Here is a 21,869-nt window from a genome sequence, read left to right as displayed (position 1 = left end):
TATATTTGTTGAATGACTTGTAATGCTATCGTTTATGCTTTATGATCTGTATCGGAACATGACATCCCGACTTTTGATTGTGAAATGAAATCATATTTCTTTATGAAATGTTTCGATAAATATCTATTTTATAATTTTTTTGTTTTTGGGAACAAATTTCGCATCTCTTTTAAAATTAAAAGGATTTACTCTGAAAATTATTTTAAAAAGCATAAATGAAATCGGACTTTTCTGGCCGAGATTTTGGGGATGTCACATCATACTTGTACTGAGGGCTTAGTAATATTCAGCCCGAGAACTGATCAGGTTGGGGAGCAATCCAGACGTAAGTTGTGGGCCAAGGGAAAGCCATAATTATGTTGTGGGCTCATAGGTAATCCAGTCTGGTAGCTGTGGACTCATTGCATGATGTTATTGTATATATGTTATTTGTTGTGTATTGGTATTTTGGGGGAGCTCACTAAGCTTTGGGCTTACAAATTTGGATTATGTTTCAAGTACTTCAGAGGATCGCGGGAAGGCGATGGCGTGATCGTACATGTAGCACCTGGTTCTTGGTATGCATTTTTATTTAAGTATTTTGCATTTTTGGCATGGGACTCGTTGAGTTGAAGGACCAACTCGCCGAGTAGAAGCGGGATGGGATGCGGGATTTAAGTGATGGACGCGTCGAGTCGGGTCCCGGACTCGACGAGTAGACTTTGACTAGACAAAACCCTAATCTGAGGGTTTGCACCCTATTTAATCATCTCTTTCAGCCACCACTCGTCCCTATTGCTCCCAGAAACCCTCCATAGCAAACCCTAAGTGTTTTAGTGCAAGATCTAAGGCTTTTGAGTGATTTTTGTGGGTTTTGACCTCAAGGAAGAAGGAAGAGCATAGAAGGATCAATAGGAAACTAAAGGATTCGAGTTTGGTTCATCATTTGTAGTCTTTGAAAGTCGGAGGATTTCCGGAGCAGCAGCAGACAGAGGTTTTCCGCATGGATTATCAGCAGCTACTCGTACGAGGTGGGTTACCTTCCAGTAGCAGTGTCTGATAGTATGTGATGATATGTTTATATGTGATAGTGGTAGTAGGAGGGGAATAGTCCCCAAGTTCGGTTGTTAGGACCGAAGGGTAGTTCGGACACCCCAGATATGTCTGATCATATGTTTATGTTATGATATATGTAATAGTAGCAGTAGGGGTGGAATAGTCCCCGAGGGTCGGTTGTTAGGACCGACGGGTAGGTCAGCACCCCAGAATGGCTTGACATGGGTAGGTCAGCACCCCAGAATGGCTTGACACAGGTAGGACGACACCCCAGAATTGCTCGATAGTATGTATGCTATGTGATTGTATGGTATGTGGTACGATGTGTAACACCCCCCTCTGGCACGTATCACAATATTGTCCGCTTTGGGCCACTCGACACGAGAACTTCCCAGGGGGTCACCCATCCCGGTACTACTCCCGCCCGAGCACGCTTAACTGCAGAGTTCTTATGGGATCTGCTGCCCTCACGGCTTTAAAACGCGTTGTGATAGGGAAGGTATCCACACCCCTTATAAGGAATGCTTAGTTCTCCTTCCCAGCCGATGTGGGATCAGATTTAACCCACTTTCACCCCCCATTATAGGGTTCGACGTCCCCGTCGAACACATCGACCCGTGCCCTAGCTCTGATACCATTTGTAACACCTTATAAGGAGAACTAAGCATTAGCTCTGATCCCACATCGGCTGGGAAGGAGAACTAAGCATTCCTTATAAGGGGTGTGGATACCTTCCCTATCACAACGCGTTTTAAAGCCGTGAGGGCAGCAGATCCCATAAGAACTCTGCAGTTAAGCGTGCTCGGGCGGGAGTAGTACCGGGATGGGTGACCCCCTGGGAAGTTCTCGTGTCGAGTGGCCCAAAGCGGACAATATTGTGATACGTGCCAGAGGGGGGTGTTACAAATGGTATCAGAGCTAGGGCACGGGTCGATGTGTTCGACAGGGACATCGAACCCTATAATGGGGGGTGAAGGTGGGTTGCACCTGATCCTACATCGGCTTGGAAGGAGAACAAAAACATCTCCTTATAAGGGGTGTGGATACCTTCCTTGTCACAACGCGTTTTAAAGCCGTGAGGGCAGCAGATCCCATAAGAACTCTGCAGTTAAGCGTGCTCGGGTGGGAGTAGTACCGGGATGGGTGACCCCCTGGGAAGTCCTCGTGCCGAGTGGCCCAAAGCGGACAATATTGTGATACGTGCCAGAGGGGGGTGTTACACGATGGGGGGGCTCACTAAGCTTCGTGCTTACAGTTTTCAGTTTTGTTTCAGGTACCTCTTCAGCGAAGGGGAAGGAGCCGACGTGGTAGCGGCATATCATACACAAACCTCAGATTCCACATTATGAGTTTTCCTTGGGATTGTATTATCACTATTTTATGATTTGGATTTTCAGACATTATACACAGTTTTATGAGATGTTATGATTTGACAATGTTTTCCTACGAACGTTTTAATTAAAGTAATTTATAAAAATGAAATTTTGGACGTGAAAATTGGGTTGTTACAGTGCACCTCCTCGTTCTTTGTTTTATGATTTTGTGGAAAACTCTGATATTAAACCTGTTTTGAAAACTATTTGTAAATAATGATGCTTTATGGGTTGTTTTAAAAGTTTAAAATTTTCATGAAATTTATGGGTGTTACAGGAATGCACACAAATATTTGTCAAACCATGACTTATGACTTTAAAAAAATAGTAAATATAAAAACTAAGATTTGGACCGTCCGCACGACGATGTGGAAACCTCGGTATGTTGAAAAACACAGCTCGACACCATATATACAACGGAGATGTTTAAACCATATAAAGTGGAACACAAAAATATCAATATAAAATGTGGATACAAACAATTATGTACGGATGAGACGGACAAAAATAAGACTTGAAAATATATCCTAAAGAAATTAAGAAAACAAGATTATTAAAAAATTATGTAAATAGTCAAAATGTAACTTTAAAATATAGTAAATGACCAAATCGTAAGTATAAAACACTACTAATCTAACTTTAAAACTATTAAGGGTGAAAATTGTTAAATATAAAATAATTAAGGGGAAAAAGTATAAATATGAAAATCTTCTATTACCATAACCTAATTGGTTTATTTCTAGAAAGACTGCTGTTTACATTTTAGAGTACATGTTTGATAATATATAACATGATTTGGTTTTAATAAATTTATTAGAGTTGAAAATAAAAAGATCAAAGAAACAATAAAACCTCCTCACAAATCATATTGGTATTTATATATATATATATATATATATATATATATATATATATATATATATATATATATATATATATATATATATATATATATATATATAATTTGGATATTGATAAGTGGTTATTTAAAATTACTTATAAAATTTAAAGGGAAATCTTTGAAAAAGTTTTAAAATTTTACTCTAATTTACGTAAAATTCTCAAACTAAAATTTGTTTACGAAAAATATGAATTATCGGTAAAAATGACGATTTGACCTATTTTTCTCGGTTTACCGGTTTCATTACTTATTTGATTTCATTAAAGTCCCGTTATTTTACCATAATTTACGAATAAGTCTGAAACTAAAATTTAGTGATGATTTTGCATTTTTCTTCACGTAACATATATTTTACCAGTTTCATTGTTAACTTGAACGCCTAGTTATTAAATGTGTTGGGTTTTTATTCAAAAATCTGGTTTCACAACCGGTAAAATTGACAACGGAAGCTTTAAAAAGGTTGAATAAAACTAAAACTATTTTACCCACCAATGATCATTTTGCAAGAGTTAGAAAGATTAAAACAATCATAGAAGGGAAAGCATAACAACCTTTGATGACTTTGATCCTCATGGGAGGTTGGAAGTTGATGAAGTGTGACATGAAACTCTAAAGCAAGAGTTCTCTACAAGTATCCACCAAGCAAGAGTAGAACCATCAAAACATGCTAGCATTCACTTGTAATTTGTTGTTCATAAGCCATTGAAATATATAACAAATATATGTTCAAAGGTGAAACAACAAAGGGACTTTCTTCTACATCAAAATGCAAGAGAATGGAGGAGAAGAAGAGGACTTATATCTCGAAAATTTGGCAACCCTACATGAGCACCATGCTCACTGTTTTGCTAGCCAAGAAGAAGAAGAATGAAGGCTTTCAAGTATCCCATCTAACCTTCCATGTCCTCCCTTATATAGAGGCCAAAAAGCAAAGGGAGGAGACACAAAAGTGAAAGGATGGGACAATACTCTTCCAAGGCATGGTACATACTTTAAACAAAGTAAAAAGTGTGCCATGCTTTTGTCTCCTCTTCAATTTTCGAGATTAGCTAAGCACGAGGCTTATATTAAACAATGAAAAAGATATCTAACCTATATCTTAAGTCAAATCGGCCATAAGGTCAAGGAGACAAAAGGTGGTGGCTAATTTCTTTATTCATGGCTAGTTGAGTGTTTATATAAATATACCAACTTTATATAAAAGTCTATCATTTATATAAATGGTTTCTAATATTTATATAACATATAACTAGTCAGATATGTATGAATATCGCTTTTATACAAAACTAACTTTTATATAAATAAACTCTAACTAGTTTATTAATATATAAATATAACTTAGAAATAATCATACTTTATGATATACTTCATAAGTTGTTATTTCCACAAATAATAAATTCTCAATTAGTAAAAATATTATTTCCATGAAATATTAATTTTCCAATTAAATACAAGTGTTGATATATTTATTAATAATCAAATTATACTAATAAATAATCAATTGATGGTAACCTGCTATATGGTGTGACCCTATAGGATCATATATATTATTAGCAATATCATTCTACAATGACTCTAGGGCATACTAGATCTTTCAATCTCCTACTTGCATAAGACTCATCATAGATTGATATAGACAGTGTTGAACGTCTAGCAACATTTCACTGCCCCCAATAACATATGACAAAGAATGTCATTCATCAACATCCAATTCCCAAAAGCTCTAAGCTTCAATTAATGTATTAAGGTAAGTTTATCAATTATCCCTTTGTTACAGACATCCTATTGAAACATGAGCCTTGGATTGCAATCAATCTCATTTGTAATTCAACTTTGGGTAACGTGCGTTAGATGTCTAACTCTCAACGAATAAGAGGAACAAATCTCATCTTGACTACATAAGCCTCTTGTATAGTTCACACCATACCCGAATATGACTTTTATAACAGCTTGGTCAAGGAACAATATTTGGCCATATCAAAGCATAATACTCGCTATACTTAAGTCCCACTATGTATCCCAGGTTAATGATACAAAGAGAGTACATTTCAATCAAGTATTATTCACAACTACAATCTATGAGTTGATCTTGATGCGGGTCCGTTCAGTACTAGTTCTCTAACAAGTACCTATGAAACTTGATTACACCCACTTGCCTACTTTCATCTAGTGAGAGTCAACAAATCCATTTCATATTAGTCTTACTTCATAATTGCTCCCACAATTATGACCAAATATGAACCTTTAGAATAATAAGATTATTCATGGATTAAACATGTTAATATAGAACACAACAAATATCAATGTAATGATCATATCCCAGTATATCAAAACATTATTTAATAGTTGTTGTTACAATGTTCTGTTAGATTAGTGTCTAAGCCCGTAACTATATTTGGTATGTACTTGACCCGGTTGTGCATGGTCCTTTTGGGTTGCCATCACTAAAGCAACTTGACAAGGTAATTTATGGAGAGAGAGAGAGATAGAGAGGATATTATGATTTATTAATATATTATAAGATTAATACATTAAAAGAAAAATCATATTATTTAATTAATATTAGTCAAAATTTAATTAGGAATTAAGTTGGTGGCTAAAAGAGATTAACTAAATAAAGGGGTTTAAACTGTCAAATGTGTGATAGTTGGATTTTGGGCTGGGAAACCTAATGGATCAAAGGGGGAACAGAATTATGATGAGAGTCCATCAAAATTTCGTCCACAAGCCTTATTCCAGAAGGTTCCATGGGCAGTTTGGTGATTAAGTTGTCCATTAGGGTTTTGACTGAAACCCTACCAGCCAACAGTATAAATAAGACCCATAGCCTTCAAATTTCAGAACTTGCTTCCAAGAGAACCTTAAGGCCGAAATTTAGAGCCTCCTCCCTTTCACATAATAGCCTTCTTGCCTCTTGGTGTTTGTAAGCCATTAGAGGAGTTACACTTGTGACTCTAAGCTCAACAAGGAAGAAAGATCAAGCATTCTTAAAGAGGTAATCATCTAGAACTGATATTTTATGTCAATTTTGATTTATGTATGCTAGATCTAGGGTTTCAAATCTTGGATGAATTACATGTACAATAGAGAAACCTAGATCCAAGTATTTAGGGTTTGCATGATCACATAGGAAAGTTCTTGTGTATAAAACCCATCAGTGGTATCAGAGCCTTGATTGGTTTCTGTTGTATGTGATGCAATGATCGTTTGTTAACTGAAAAATCGTTTTTTCTACCTCTGCTCGACTCAACTCGGTGAGTCGGCCCAACTTAGCAAGTCCAAGTAGTGACTCGGCGAGTCTGATCGTCAGATAGAGGAAAACTCAGGATTTTATGCTGTTTTGCTGAAGGATAATTTCCAAAATCGTGTTTGAATGATAAAATCCAAATTTTTTTGTAATTAAGAGATTATCCTTACCAAAACAAAAGATAATTAACAATTAATTAAATAATAAATTCCTTATATAATAAAATTTGATTATTTGAATTAGTTGATCAATTATCTTGCATGAAATTGTATTATGTCAAATATAGATAATCACTAAATTATTTGTTTAATTTAAATTATTTATTATTTGATCCTTTATGTTTTGAAAAGTTCAATGATTACCCTCACGTCTTGAAATTTAAATTTTGATTAAAAGTTTGATTTTGAATAATTTAAATTTCAAACCTTTAGAATTTTACAAGTTTAAAATTCAACCTTATACTTTATTTATTATAAGATTAACATATATATATATATATATATATATATATATATATATATATATATATATATATATATATATATATATATATAATAAGAATAAGCTAGTCTTATCGCTAGTAGGCATCATTCACGAAGCCGGTCTATAAGGGGGGGGGGGGGGTATAAGGTTGCTGCCTATAAAACGACGTTTAATGGTGTCCACTCTCACCCACCGCTTCCTTGATTGGTGGAGGTTCGTTAGCCGAACGGATAGGATAGGACATTTAATTCCTCATTATAAGTATAATGAATATTACAAGTAACTAAATGTTTTTCAAATTCCCAATCTTAGTTACTTTAGGGTAAAATGTGAAAATGATGTTATTCTATGGAATTACACTTTGTACCCTTGTCAAACGTAAGTGGAGCGCGTGTGGTTAACCGGCACACTAATTTGGGGTTGACATTGGTTGCAATGGGTGGGTCGATGTTTATCATAGATCGATGGAATGTGCGTGGCTAATCGGCACATTGATTAGGTGATAGTGACATTGAGTGCACCATGTTGATTCGCAGGTCCTCGACAAGGAGCTTGAAAAGATCGATCCAAAAACTACCACCGCAGAAGAAATTGCTGCCTGCGACGCACATGAACGTGATGCTACGAAGGTCCATTGCATCATGCTCGCGACTATGAATGCAGAAATCCAAAAGTCCTACAAGGACATGTATCCATTTGAGATGCATCAAGATTTAATGGATAGGTATCACCAAAGCGCGAGGCAAGAACGCTATGAGATCAACACTAACATGATCACCACTAGGATGGGGAGTGGAGAATCCCTAACCTCGCATATGCAGAAGATGCAGAGGTATGTTGATCGTCTTCTAAAGTTAAAATGTTAACTTTGATGAGGATTTGGCTATCGACATCATCCTCCACTCCTTGCCTCCATGCTACAACCAATTCAGAATGACCTACCACATGAACAAAGAAGAAGTCACTTTGAGCAAGCTTCAAGGGTTGTTGAGGACTGCTGAGAGCAACCTAAAGGATAAATCTATTGCATCAACTCCTACTGATTCGCCCCTGTGTTGGCAATTGGGCAAGGAAAAGGTAAGAAGAGGAAGACTCCTTCTAAGAGCCACCCAAATGGAAAGTCCCATGATGGTTCCTCTTCTAGTGGGACCAAAGTTAGTTCCATTAAACCATCTTCTGACCCTAAGGATGCAGAGTGCTTTTACTGCCATGAGAAGGGCCACTGGAAACGAAGCTACCCTAAATATCTGCAAGATATTAAGGATGGGAAGATAAAGCCCACCTTTGCAGGTATGTATTCAATTAAATCTAATAACTCCTCACTTGCTACTTCATGGGTTCTTGATACTGGATGTGGTTTCCACATTGTTCTAATTTGCAAGGCCTAAGAGAAAGTAAGGAAGTGAAGCATGGGAGGATAAACTTGGTCATGGGAAATAGAAGATTGTCACCCGTCACCAAGATCGGAGTTTATTCCTTAGTGTTGAGTAACGGGTTAGGGTTAGATTTAAACAATTGTTGCTATTCACCAGATATGGCAAGAAACATCATTTCTTTTCATGGATTATATAAAAAAGGGTTTAGATATTCATTTGATAATAGTAATGGTTCGATTAATGTTTATCTTAATGGTGTTTTCTATTTTAATGCACTACCTTCTAATGGTATATATGAATCTGTGTTGGTTGTAGACAACTTAGGTTATGATGTGTTGAATATTGATTCATCCAATAGTTTCGACAAAGCATGCTTGTGGCATTGTTTCCTTGGCCATGTGAACAAGAAACGCATAGCCCAACTCCAAAAGGATGGAGTGTTGGAGTCATTCGACCTTAGGGACGATGACACGTGTGAGTCTTGTTTACTTGGGAAGATGACCAAGTCACCCTTTACTAGCACTTGTGAAAGGGGTGAGGGTCTATTGGATCTCATACATACAAATGTATGTGAGCCCTTTAGATCCACCACAAGGGATGCTTGCCGCTTCTACGTGACTTTTACAGATGATTATAGCAGATACGGATATATCTACCTAATAAAGCACAAGTCAGAAACCTTTGAAAAGTTCAAAAAGTTTAAGAATGAAGTGGAGAATCAACTGGGCAGGAAAATCTAGATGCTTCGATCTGATCGAGGAGGAGAGTATCTAACTCTTGAGTTTCTCGATTAGCTAAAGGAATGCAAAATTGTTTCTCAATTGACGCCTCCTAGGACGCCACAATTGAATGGTGTGGCCAAGAGATGTAATCAAACCTTGTTAGACATGGTTCGTTCTATGATGAGTCGGGCTTCGTTGCCAATAGATTTCTGGGGGTATGCCTTAGAGACTGTCGCCCATATCCATAACCTAGTTCCTACCAAGAAGGCTGCCAAAACACCTCACAGGATGTGGACAGGGAAAGCTCCATCGTTGGAACATATCAAGGTTTGGGGTTGTGAAGCTTTTGTAATACGAGAGACTCACGACAAGCTCGAACCTTGTAGTGAGAAGTGTTATTTCATCTGCTATCCACAGAAGTCCTTTGGATATCTCATCTATAGACCGAGTGACAATGTTGTCTTTGTTGCGAGGAGAGGGGGTTTAAAAGAGAGAGAACTCATAAGTCAAGGGGGCAGTGGAAGGCGAATCGATCTTGAAGAGCTTCAAGAGTCGAGCGATGAAAGAACCTCTAACATCGGCAATCAACCTGAGGAGGAAATTCATGTTGAACCTGTTGACGAGTCCTTACCTCTTAGACGTTCCAGTAGGGCTAGTGTTCCACCCCGGTTGTATGGATTCCATATTACTACTGAAGGGGATACATTTATTAGTGATAGTACACTAGTAAATTTGGACGAACCTAGCAGCTACAAAGAAGGCATGGCAGACCCGGAGTCTGCTAAATGGAAAGAGGCAATGGACAGTGAGATTCTGTCTATGTATGACAACCAAGTTTATAAATTGGTTGATAATGTACCAGGTCGAAAGAAGGTCGGGTGCAAGCGGATCTTCAAGAAGAAGACGGACATGGATGGGAAATTACACACTTATAAAGCACGATTCACTGCGAAGGGCTTTACTCAAACTCCAGGAGTTGACTATGATGAGACCTTTTCACCAATCCCAAAGATAAAGTCTATTAGGGTGATGCTCGCAATAGTTGCGTTTCATGACTACAAAATATGGCAGATGGACGTAAAAACTGCTTTCTTTAATGGGAAGTTGGCTAAGGATGTTTACATGAATCAACCACCGGGTTTTGTCGATGCGAAGCACCCCATAGAGTGTGCAAGCTTGAGAAATCCATTTGTGGATTAAAGCAAGCGTCTCGCAGACGGAATCTTTGTTTCGACGAGAAGGTCAAAGAGTTTGGTTTTTTGTGAAGCGAAGATGAGTCATGTGTATATGTCAAATCCAATGGGAGTATAGTGAGGTTCCTCGTATTGTATGTCGATGACATACTACTCATAGGACACAACATCCCAACCTTACAGGAAGTCAAGTCCTGGCTTGGGAAGTGCTTCGCTATGAAGGATCTCGGAGAAGTTGCATATATTGTGGGAATAAGGATAGTAAGAAACATGATTAAGAGACTGATAGGACTCAGTCAGGATACATACTTGGATAAGGTACTAAAATGTTTTAGTATGGAAAATTCCAAGAAAAGAGAGTTACCAATCCAAATCAATACCAAGCTAAGTAAGACTCAGAACCCGAGTACAAAGATAGAGATAGTTGAGATGAGCCGAGTACCTTACGCTTCCGCAGTTGGCTCAATAATGTACGCTATGACTTGTACTCTCCCTGATGTGGCCTTTGCCTTGAGCATGGTCAGCAGATATCAGGGAAACCCTAGTAGAGCTCATTGGATTGTGGTTAAGAATATTCTTAAGTACCTTCGGAGGACCAAGGAACGGTTTCTAGTCCTCGGTGGGAGCGATGACTTAAGGGTACGAGGGTATAGTGACGCTAGTTTTCAGACAGATCGGGACAATTTCTGATCGCAGTCTGGTTGGGTCTTTACCCTTAATGGAGGAGTAGTGACTTGAAAAAATTCCAAGCAGGAGACTGTAGCTGATTCAACGTGTGAATCAGAGTACATTGCGGTGAGTGAAGCATTAAAGGAGGCAATATGGCTGAAGAACTTCATTGGAGACCTTGGAGTTGTTTCATCCATAAAGGAGCCTATGAAGATTTTTTATGATAATGAAGGTGCGGTTGCCTTGACCAAGGAACCAAGGGATCATGGCAGGTCCAGACATATCGACAGAAAATATCACTTCATAAGACATTGGGTAGAAGAAAGACTCCTCGCAGTAAAGAGGGTATCGTCAGAAGATAACCCAACAGATCCCCTTACAAAGGGACTGAGTAGGGTTAAGCACTTGCAGCATGCAAGGAGCATTGGGATGAAGGATGATATAAGTTTTGATTAGATAGATAAGAAACGTGTAATAGATAATTTGTACTTGACATTTGATGAATAAATAAAGGTGTATTATTTATGAGTAAAGTTATTATCATGTGTTGATTATTTATCTGTTGTTTCAATTTTGCATGTTTTGACTTCCTGAATAATAATATTATTCAAACGGTCCACAGTCGCTCATATGTTGGAAGTAGATATGAAAGAAGATTGTCATGAATTTATTTGTAGATTGTCTAAAAGGTTTAGGCATGGCAAAGGTTTGTTGCAAAGTTTATGAGTGCTTATGAATTATGATTTGAGCATTGGAATAAACCTGCGCTTGTTGGTATCACTTCATGGAATTCATCACGAGTGATCGCAAGATGATAATATCATATAATCTTTAAACTTAAAGATATGGTTATTGTTTGTTGGTTGGTTATGCATTGATAATGCATAAACATATCAGTAACTTAATGTTATAAAATGCATTGTTGTGTATGATTTAGCCAGTGGATAATAAAAGCATATAAGTCGAAGTTTATTTGTTCCTTTTATTCTACGAGGATAAAAGCGATATCTGGCCACTTGATGATTTGGTTTGACTTATGTGCCGGTCCCGGTCAGGACGAAGTTGATGTGTTCAACTAAGTTCTATGTCAAAAAAATCAGAGATCGAGGAAAAATATGTTGGACAATAAGTATGACTATGTTCCATGTGATTGTCAGCTTGATATCTAGAACACAAGATTAGACGATCCCTTATCTAAAGGACAATATTTTGATTAGAGTTGAAAGCAGCGTATAAGAGCTACAATTGCTAACCGGATCCTGAAGTCATATGTTATATATAGTTATCGGACTTATCCAAGTGGGAGACTGATGGATTAATGTCTAAGCCCATAACTATATTTGGTATGTACTTGACCCGGTTGTGCATGGTCCTTTTGGGTTGTCATCACCAAAGCAACTTGACAAGGTAATTTATGGAGAGCGAGAGGATATTATGATTTATTAATATATTATAAGATTAATATATTAAAAGTAAAATCATATTATTTAATTAATATTAGTTAGAAAATTAATTAAGAATTAATTTGGTGGCTAAAAGAAATTAATTAAATAAAGGGGTTTAAACTGTCAAATGTGTGATAGTTGGATTTTAGGCTGGGAAACCTAATGGATCAAAGGGGGAACGAAATTATGATGAGAGTCCATCAAAAATTCATCCATAAGACCTATTCCAGAAGGTTCCATGGGTTGCTTGGTGATTAAGTTGTCCATTAGGGTTTTGACTGAAACCCTAGCAACCAACAGTATAAATAAGACCCCTAGCCTTCAAATTTCGGAACTTGCTTCCAAGAGAACCTTAGGGTCGAAATTTAGAGCCTCCTCCCTTTCACATAATAGCCTTCTTGCCTCTTGGTGTTTGTAAGCCATTAGAGGAGTTACACGTGTGACTCTAAGCTCAACAAGGAAGAAAGATCAAGCATTCTTAAAGAGGTAATCATCTAGATCTACCAAAGGGCCAATGGCCTAGCGGTATGGAGTGACCATCTCATATGAGTGGTCAGGGGTTCAAGTCTATATGGAGACATAGGTGGTTATTTAGGAGTAGATTAGTTAGTTTGCCGTTTCAAAAAAAAATCTAGATCTGATATTCTTATGTCAATTTTGATTTATGTATGCTAGATCTAGGGTTTCAAATCTTGGATGAATTGCATGTACAATAGAGAAACCTAGATCCAAGTATTAGGGTTTGCATGATCACATACGAAAGTTCTTGTCTATAAAATCCATCATGTTCTAATATCCAAATACTAAATCCAAATCAAAATCTCATTTCTAGAATAATAAAAGTCTTATGGCTTAAGCGTGACCACTCATACATAGCTTAAAAGGAAAGACTTTATTAATGGGTTCGACTAAATTTAATTTGTGTGAATTTCGCGAATACTATATCTCCATATTTGACTTTTACTCTAGGTATGATTAAATATCTTGGAGAATATGATTGGTGTTCTTTGGTGACATGGAGTCCCTTAGCTTGATTAAGTCAACTCTCAAAGTCACTAAGATTTCTATGTGATCCGTGACTGGCAGAAATCAACATAGTTTTTCAATGAACTCGTTCATCCAATTATATTTGATTTCACCTTTAAAAGTTGTGTATGAATATTTTGTAGTAGATTGGGTCATTATGTTTTGCTTGGACGTCATTCCAACTAAACTTACTCTTCATTCCAAAATGAAGTCATAATCTAATTATAATTCACAATTATCTATATTTATTTAGAAATCAAAATCCTATGTAGCTCTTTACATTAAGGTTTTATTCTAAACTAATTATCTCATACACATTCTCTTAGCTCAGCTTAAGTAATCTTAGAATGTTCTCCCAATCATCTAGTGACTTAACCATGTATTAAATTTTGTATCTCATGAAATGACATTAATGATGAATTCATTTGTTAAGCAAATAGAATATAAATCATTTTATCTAGCTCAAACCTATGTGCTAGATCCATTTGAGACAAACTCTAAAATGGAGTCATGTAACAATGTCAAGAATCTTCCAAAGGATTATTGTATCTTGACCTCTTTCAAGATATTGTCATTTCATGCAAAAGAATTTTAAAACCTTTAACATTCATCTTTATCTATCTCTTATAGATTTTACATTCCAAGAATGTATCTTTTCATTCCTAAATTTTTCATTTTAGAAATACTTTCCGAGTCAAGGTGAAAACCACCTTGCATAGTCGGAATGACATTTCAAATGATTAAGTATGTATCTTTCATACAAGATTAGGAATATCACTATCCTCCCACTAGATCTTAGTAAACACACACGTTCGTTTTCATTTTGATATAAAAGCATACCTTGTATCTTTATATTAAAATGACTATTCCAACCTTGAAATGTTTGTTTTATATCCACAAGTGGATTTTAAGCCTTACAAATTTGGTCAGGAAAACATGGATTAGGAAAACCTCCAGCTAAGTTATATAGGTATCTTCTGGTAGATGTCTATTAAGAAAAGCGGTCTTTCTTTAAATCTATTTGCTTTATGTCATATTAAGAATATAAAGTTATAGTAAATAATATCCTTTCATAGCTACTTGTGTAAAGGTTTGATCATAGTCAATGTCATGAGTATGATAAGTACCATAGTCAATGATATGAGTATGAGAAAAAACTTTATATAACAAGTACTATTAAAATGTATAATTATCCATGTATTTATTCTTCCTAGAAGAATCTCATACTCCTTCAAGCCTTGCTATAGAAAGATTAATCAAGCCCATACTTGATTATTAAACATGGATTACATCTCAATGTTCATAACTCTAAGTCATTGGTCAGATTCAAGATCTAATATAATATTTTGGTAGTTGATGGTTTAACTAGAAGCCATCAAGAACTCATTAATGAGAGATTCCACAATTCTCAAGTCATAGATGATTTCTACCATTATTGTGAACAATTTGTGTTTATGAATAACTATTATTCATATTTAACAATTTCTAGTGCCAACAATTGTTACATCAGGCTATGATCCTTGAACTACTTCAACTTCCATGTGCCTCCCACTTGCTTTGTCATTAGAAGTTTGCTTTCTGCTAACTCAAATTTCAGAGGAATAAATAAACTTATTCTTGGTGGGTTTATATATAATAATCTAAATGCCCTTTTAGAATATTCTACAATTATGTAATTAGTTGGAGTTTGTATTCTAGATACAATTAATAGTGATTGAAGTATAATCCAGAAAAAGTTAAAAGGACATTTCTACCGATTAGAAAGTAAACTATATCAAGTAAAGTTTAATTTACCCTTTATCATCATGAAGGCTTTAGATGGTACTAGTAGGTTGGCGGGTCAAAATATGTCAACCCAAACACGACCCATTTAAATATACAGGTCACAGGTTGGCGGGTTTGGAACTTAAACCCATATATGACCCGTCAACCCATTTATTTATACGAGTTCATGGGTTGGAGGGTTCGTGAGTCAGATTTAGGTTTGCGGGTTAGATTCCATAAATAAAATTGACAATTAAACATGAATAAATTCTTGATGGTTGATGCAAACATATCTGAATTTTAGACATTTAAGTTTTAAACATCCAAATGAAAATTAAAAGCATTCATAGATAAATATTACAGACTTAGCCTTATAGGTTACGACTTACGATCTTAGACCATCCACCACGAGTCAAAATTTCAAAACAGACAATTGGTCTATGAATCAGTGGTATATATTGTATAATACTTATTAAATACTAATATTTGATACATAAATACAATTTAAAATAATATATATATATTTTTATTATGAATATAAACGGATTAGCGGGTCATCCCGTTTATTTTTTGAGAAACCCATATATAACACGTTTAATAAACGAGTTGGTGGGTTGACGGGTTGAAAAACTCAACCCAAACCCATTTAATCCGCGTCGTGTCGCGTATCGTATCGAGAATTGTCAGTCCTAAGGTAAGTAATGAAACCAATAAACCGGAAAAAAAATGGAAAAATCACCATTTTTACTGATAATTCATGTTTTTTCCTAAATAAATTTTAACTTTCACATTTTTTTTTTTTCATAAATTATGGCAAAATATTAAGATTTTTTTGAAAGATTTCCTAAACTTAAACCCCTCAAAATACGGATGACTTCTTAAGGAGCTTGTAAAATGACATTAATGCCCCCAAAACCTATACGTCGTTCACAGTTCCCCTCGTTCAAAGCAGCCTCCACAACTGCAATTTCTCCCCCACCTCACCGCCGACCCTTCTCCGATCTCCGCCTGCAGACCTCCGCCTCGGCTCCAGCTACAGTATTCGCCTTCTCCGATCTCCTGGTAAGTCACTTTCTTTTTTTCTGGTTCTGTAGAGCGTATGCTTGTCTGATTCGATGAAGCCGCTGCAATTAGTTGTTCGATTGGTGTCTAATTAGTGTGTGATTCCTGTGGTAACTCTCTTTCTTTTTCTGAATCGTGAAGCACATTGACTTATTTTTCTGGTTCAGTTTTTCTGGAATCGATGAGCTTCTCTGTGTGTGTGATTTCTAGGTTTAGTAGAAGAGGCAATGTCTCAAAAATTTCTGGAATCTGTTAAAAGTTCAACCCTACATATTCAGCCTTTGTGATTTCTGTTTGAATTCTGTATCATTTCTTCGTTAACTAAAAGATCCAAATATCTCAATTTTTTTTATTGGAATCTGTTATACACATTCAGCCTTCACATGCCATATTGATATAAGAAAAAGAATAAACCATTGTTGTGGATTGTGTGATTATCTGTGTGATTTATGTATATTTGCATCAACAATAAACACCTATCCTAATATCAAGGGCTTCGGTTTGGAAGTCTCTTAAAGGATTGAGTGGGGTGTATAAGGAATTGAATGCAAAACTTGAAAATGAAGCATGTTTATGCTAATAAGCACTTTTATCATAAAGTGCTTAATTGGTTAATAAGCAAAATCCCAAACGACATTTAGAAAGAAGATGAGCTTAAGAAGCATGTTTATGCTAACATTATTGTTATGAATTACTGAATGTTGAGTTTTTTTGTTGTTGTTGTTGGAATTGGAATGGAGATAGGAAAGATGAGCTTAAGAAGCATGTTGGCTGAAGCAGCCATTAGAGGAGTAAATGAAGCAAGAGCAAAGATATTTGGTCATGTACTTAACACAACTGGTCAAAGATCTGCTCATAAAATTTTAAGAAAGAAATTCATTGGTGAAAAAGTTGCTTCATGGTATCCAAATGACATCCAGAAAGAAGACCCCATGGTTGTTGCACGCAAAGAACAAGAGTAATATTTCTCAACCTCTTACACACACACACACACACTCTTCAATAACAATAAATATTTATATAATTTAATTTTGTGAGAAGTGAGAATATTTGTTTGTTTAATTGATTGATGCAGGCGTTTATCAAAACTTGAAATGTTGAAGCGTCGAGGAAAGGGACCCCCAAAGAAGGGGCAAGGAAAGCGTGCTGCTAAACGTAGTAAATAGAAATAAAAAATGAAATTAGGTTTTATTGCAAATGCAAATGCAAATTTATTTTCAGGGATTTCAATCATCATTAGAAATGAACGTTGAAATGTTTAAGCCTTTTTGAAAATTTTATTGGCTTTAATAAGGTGTATGTTGTTCTTGGCTTGTTTCTTAAAAGGTATTTTGTAAGGTTAATTATATGTAATTTCATATTTTTGACAAATATTGCCCACAAATTCTTTTACATTATCTAACTCCATTTGCCTATTTACATCTCACCATTTACACAATCTAAACTTACATGTTTTTTTGTTGTAAGTTTATTTGTAATCCAGATGCCAAATAAAACCAAAGAAGTCAAATATCTTGACTTGCCCAAAAAAATAATAATAATAATAATAATAATAATAATAATAAAATAAACTCATCACATTGATGTTACATTATTGTCTAGATTCAAAACCCATTAAATCCAATATTTCAGTAAAAGTAATATATCTCATCCAAATAAAACTTTCTCAGAGGATTTATAGTTCATTAGCAATGTAACACACAAGCCTTTTGTTAAATAATATTATCTATAACTAGTTTTGTTTGAATTTATGATAAGAACTAGTCTTGTCATTCAAAAAAAAAAAAAAAAACTATCTATTTTGGCTTTATTTTATTCATAAATGTTTGTTTTCAAATAAGCACCAATATTGACATGATTGTATAAATTTTCTGGATTTGTAAACATATATCCCGCTTATCTGTTCCTCATTGGTTATTTTTTATTGTGCATGTTGCAATAACTTTCAAAGTGGTCTTTTATTATATTGTTTGAAATTAACCCCTTTTTTATAAGTGTGTTATTAACAAAATATATCAAATAGAAAAAAAACAATAATATAATAAAAATATATTATAGTTTATTTGTTTATTTATATATTTTGTCTTTAACTCAAGCATTTGCAGAGTTTGCAAAAATAGTTACGAGGATGCGTATGAGGTTTTAAAGCCTCGGCAAAGACTTCTAGATTCATTGAATGGTGCGACTGGATTCTGTTATGCATCGAATTTTCATTTCCATTAATAAAACTAAATGAATCTTCAACAAAGCAACATTTTATGTAATAACATTTTTTTATTAATTAATTCATGTACTAACACTTTGTTCTATAGTAACTCCTATAAATAAAATAAAAAAATTTAAATACCCTTTTATATTTTCTTCTAATCTATCCTTTATCTATATAAAGTGTAATAACATTTTAAAACATTTGTTCGTTGTTTTATATGAATAGAAAAATAAATAAGAATAATTATTTGTTTTATATGAATAAAAAAATAGATAAGAATCATTACTTTACATGAATAGAGGAATAAATAAAAATAAAAGAAGGAAGATATTTAATTTCTTAAATATGACATGTTTTATACAAATATATTATTTTATTATATAACTTAACAAAATTTTTATTCTGTACTACATAAATGCATCTTCTTCTCTACCGGATCAGGTTTAATCGTCGTTGTGTCTTAAACGGAGCTATGGCGGAAGCAGCAGCCACAGTGAAATCGATCTTCCTATATCCAATCAAATCTTGCAGGGGTATCTCTGTTTCAGAAGCACCCGTTTCTTCCACCGGTGAGTTTAATTCTCCTCCTTCACTTGTACATATAATTCACCCAATCTCCCCTTCTCGTTTCATTACATGGCGTATTCTCCGAATTGAATTAGGTTACACTTAAGTTCATCAGTACCTTTCTGTAATTATCTCACTCATTTCCATTAACATGACTTTCCTTTGCACTACAATCTCCCGCGGAAAATGAAAATTTGGGGCTTAAAAATCACAGAAATTAGATTTTGTCAGCATGATTTTAAACTGAATTCAGGAGTGACATTCCTCGAGTTATCATGATATTTAAGGGTATAACATTCTCCTGAGAGATTTCTACATGTCATTCTATGTTTAGGTGTTGAGGTCATGTGTAATATGATTTCTCTTTTTGTTCTGAAACCTTTGTTGAAACGTGTATCTAATTCTCTTTTTACTGGAAACTTGTGGTTTTGAATATGTAAATGAACTGATCTAGTTTGAATCTAATTTTGTGTTAATATTATTATCATATACAGGTTTTATCTGGGATAGACAGTGGGTTGTTGTGAACTCGAAAGGAAGAGCTTGTACACAAAGAGTAGATCCAAAGTTATGTCTGGTTGAAGTAGAGCTACCTCAGGGTTCAGTTTCAATGGGTTGGACCCCAAACAAGACCTCTTACTTGGGTAAATAACACTAACACTAACACTAACACCCTCTCATCATCTTATTTTTCTCTACTTCTTTTTCAATCTTAATTTCCACTATTTTCTTTTTCATCATAAACCCAAACATGTTGAACAACATGAAGCATTGATCAATGATGTAAAATTAATTCAGTGATAAGAGCTCCTGGGATGGATGATCTGAAGGTGCCATTGTGTAGACCACCTCAAAGTCAAACATGTGATGATGTGTCAGTTTGGGAGTGGTCAGGATCTGGTTTGGATGAGGGAGATGAAGCGTCCAAATGGTTCACCAATTATCTTGGCAAACCTAGTCGCCTTGTACGCTTTAATCAAGGTACGTAATTCCATTTCCATTTCTCTTAATGTTTTTCTATTTTCCATGATGATTTAGTAATAAATAAATTAACGAAAGTTTTATGTGTATACAGAATTGGAGACTAGAGTGGTGGACCCCGATTATGCACCTGGATTCAGAGTTATGTTTTCTGATGGATATCCGTACCTTGTAGTGTCCCAGGTTAATTTTCAAGTTACTAGTATTTAATTATTTATATCAAACTTTTATTAAATTTGATTTCTAAATTTTTAACGTATTTTTTTTTTTTTTTTTTTGTCAGGGATCCCTAGATTCATTGAATGATGTTCTCAAGGAACCTGTACCCATAAACCGTTTTAGACCGAAGTACGTATCATATTTTATACATTCAGTATGGGAAAAATACAAAAAAGAAAAAAAAAATACTTGTATTTTCACCATTTTATCGATTTAGTCCCTTAACAAAAATTTGTATTTTCAACGTTTCATACCCTTATATACATATATTTACATATTTCAGCATTCTGGTTGATGGCTGTGAACCGTTCTCTGAGGACTTTTGGAAAGAGATCAAGATAAAAAATTTAACATTTCATGGTGTCAAACTTTGTTCCCGATGTAAGGTAAAACAATACACCTGTGTTTTCTATCGCAGTGGACCACTGTGTATCTGATTTATTTACATCTGATAAGATGGTTTTCTTTTCAGATACCCACAATTAATCAGGAAAATGGAGTTGTGGGTGCTGAGCCGACTGAATCTCTTGTAAAGTTTCGGTCTGGGAAAGTCTTGTGTCCAGATCGAAAGGGGCAAGGGAAGGTAACATTTGTTATGAAATATTTTTTGTTGATTTTTTTTTTGTGTGTGATCTTTAAAATGTTTTTTTTACATAGGTGTACTTTGGACAAAATATGGTATGTGCCAATGTACATGAAGAGGGAAATGAAAAGATAATCAAAGTGGGAGATCCGGTGTATATCATCAAGATGTTATCATCGTATGATGGTACATCAACTTAAACTCTGGCCTCATAACGAAAACGATGTCCGAGTTTGGGTTCAAGTGTGTATTGGGTAATTTATGTTATGTCAGCCACTTAGTTGGTGGTTGTGTATTTGATTTATATCTTGGATGATATTTTAGAATAACCCATTTTACAATGTTAGTGAACTTAAAGACCTAAAAGTATACGAAAGTTAATTACATTAGGTGAATAGTACCTTATTAACTTCTACGTTTATGGAAAGTAAAAAATTTATGACTATTTAACTATCGTATTTTAGTGGTTGGTGAAGATTATTAAGCTCGCCAAAGCTCCAAATTATTACATATCGACTACAATGTTTATGACACATTTATTATAATATTTATTAGGGGTGAGAAGTGGTCGGTTTTGGGGTAAAACCGAACCCAAACCGAAAAGTTCAGTTTTGGGTTTCGAAACCCGTTGGGTTCGGTTTCGTAAGTTGGTTATTCGGGTTTAACCAATGGGTTGATGGGTTTTGGGTTTTAACCTATTTTCAGAAATTCTAAATAAAATGAAAAAATATTCAACCAAATTTAATATCAAACAAAAACACTAAAATCAACAAACTAGTTTACAGAAAATAAGAATGATTAAAAGCCAACTAGTTTGAAGAAACTAAGAAAGATTAAAAGTTAAAACTGGTTGTTGGGTTTTGGTTTAAAGTGGGTTTCAGTTTTTATTCGGTTTTAAATCCATTTGGTTGGTTCGATTTTTTTAATTGGTTAGTTTTAATGTGCAAACCGAACATAAACCGAATTTTTCGATTTGAAAAATCTAAACCCAAAATCAACGATTTGAGTTCATTT

The 21,869-nt window shown here is 35.0% G+C and overlaps 2 protein-coding genes and 2 pseudogenes across 2 annotated transcripts; 3 read left to right on the top strand and 1 right to left on the bottom strand.

Annotated features, from left to right (window-relative positions):
* Positions 1-1,405: 1,405 nt before the first annotated feature.
* Positions 1,406-1,523, bottom strand: LOC144999360 (5S ribosomal RNA; annotated as a pseudogene).
* A 254-nt stretch (positions 1,524-1,777) lies between these two features.
* On the top strand, positions 1,778-1,895 carry LOC144999358 (5S ribosomal RNA; annotated as a pseudogene).
* Positions 1,896-16,128: 14,233 nt separating this feature from the next.
* On the top strand, positions 16,129-17,698 carry LOC145047722 (37S ribosomal protein S27). The gene is made up of 3 exons (XM_078996060.1): positions 16,129-16,296; positions 17,037-17,254; positions 17,372-17,698. The coding sequence occupies exons 1-3, from the start codon at positions 16,129-16,131 to the stop codon at positions 17,460-17,462; spliced, it is 477 nt and encodes a 158-aa protein (XP_078852186.1). The 3' UTR covers positions 17,463-17,698.
* Positions 17,699-18,904: 1,206 nt separating this feature from the next.
* LOC145047721 (uncharacterized) lies at positions 18,905-21,196 on the top strand. The gene is made up of 8 exons (XM_078996059.1): positions 18,905-19,074; positions 19,567-19,716; positions 19,871-20,053; positions 20,148-20,236; positions 20,337-20,401; positions 20,556-20,658; positions 20,745-20,855; positions 20,930-21,196. Exons 1-8 carry the CDS (start codon positions 18,921-18,923, stop codon positions 21,053-21,055), a joined length of 981 nt encoding a protein of 326 aa, XP_078852185.1. The 5' UTR covers positions 18,905-18,920; the 3' UTR covers positions 21,056-21,196.
* The last annotated feature ends 673 nt before the right edge of the window (positions 21,197-21,869 follow it).

Source organism: Lactuca saligna, chromosome 5 (genome assembly GCF_052625555.1).
Source record: "Lactuca saligna cultivar CGN05327 chromosome 5, ASM5262555v1, whole genome shotgun sequence".
Taxonomy (NCBI): Eukaryota; Viridiplantae; Streptophyta; class Magnoliopsida; order Asterales; family Asteraceae; genus Lactuca; species Lactuca saligna.
Note: the sequence above shows the minus strand (reverse complement) of the source record. Positions and strands in the feature narration are given on the sequence as shown.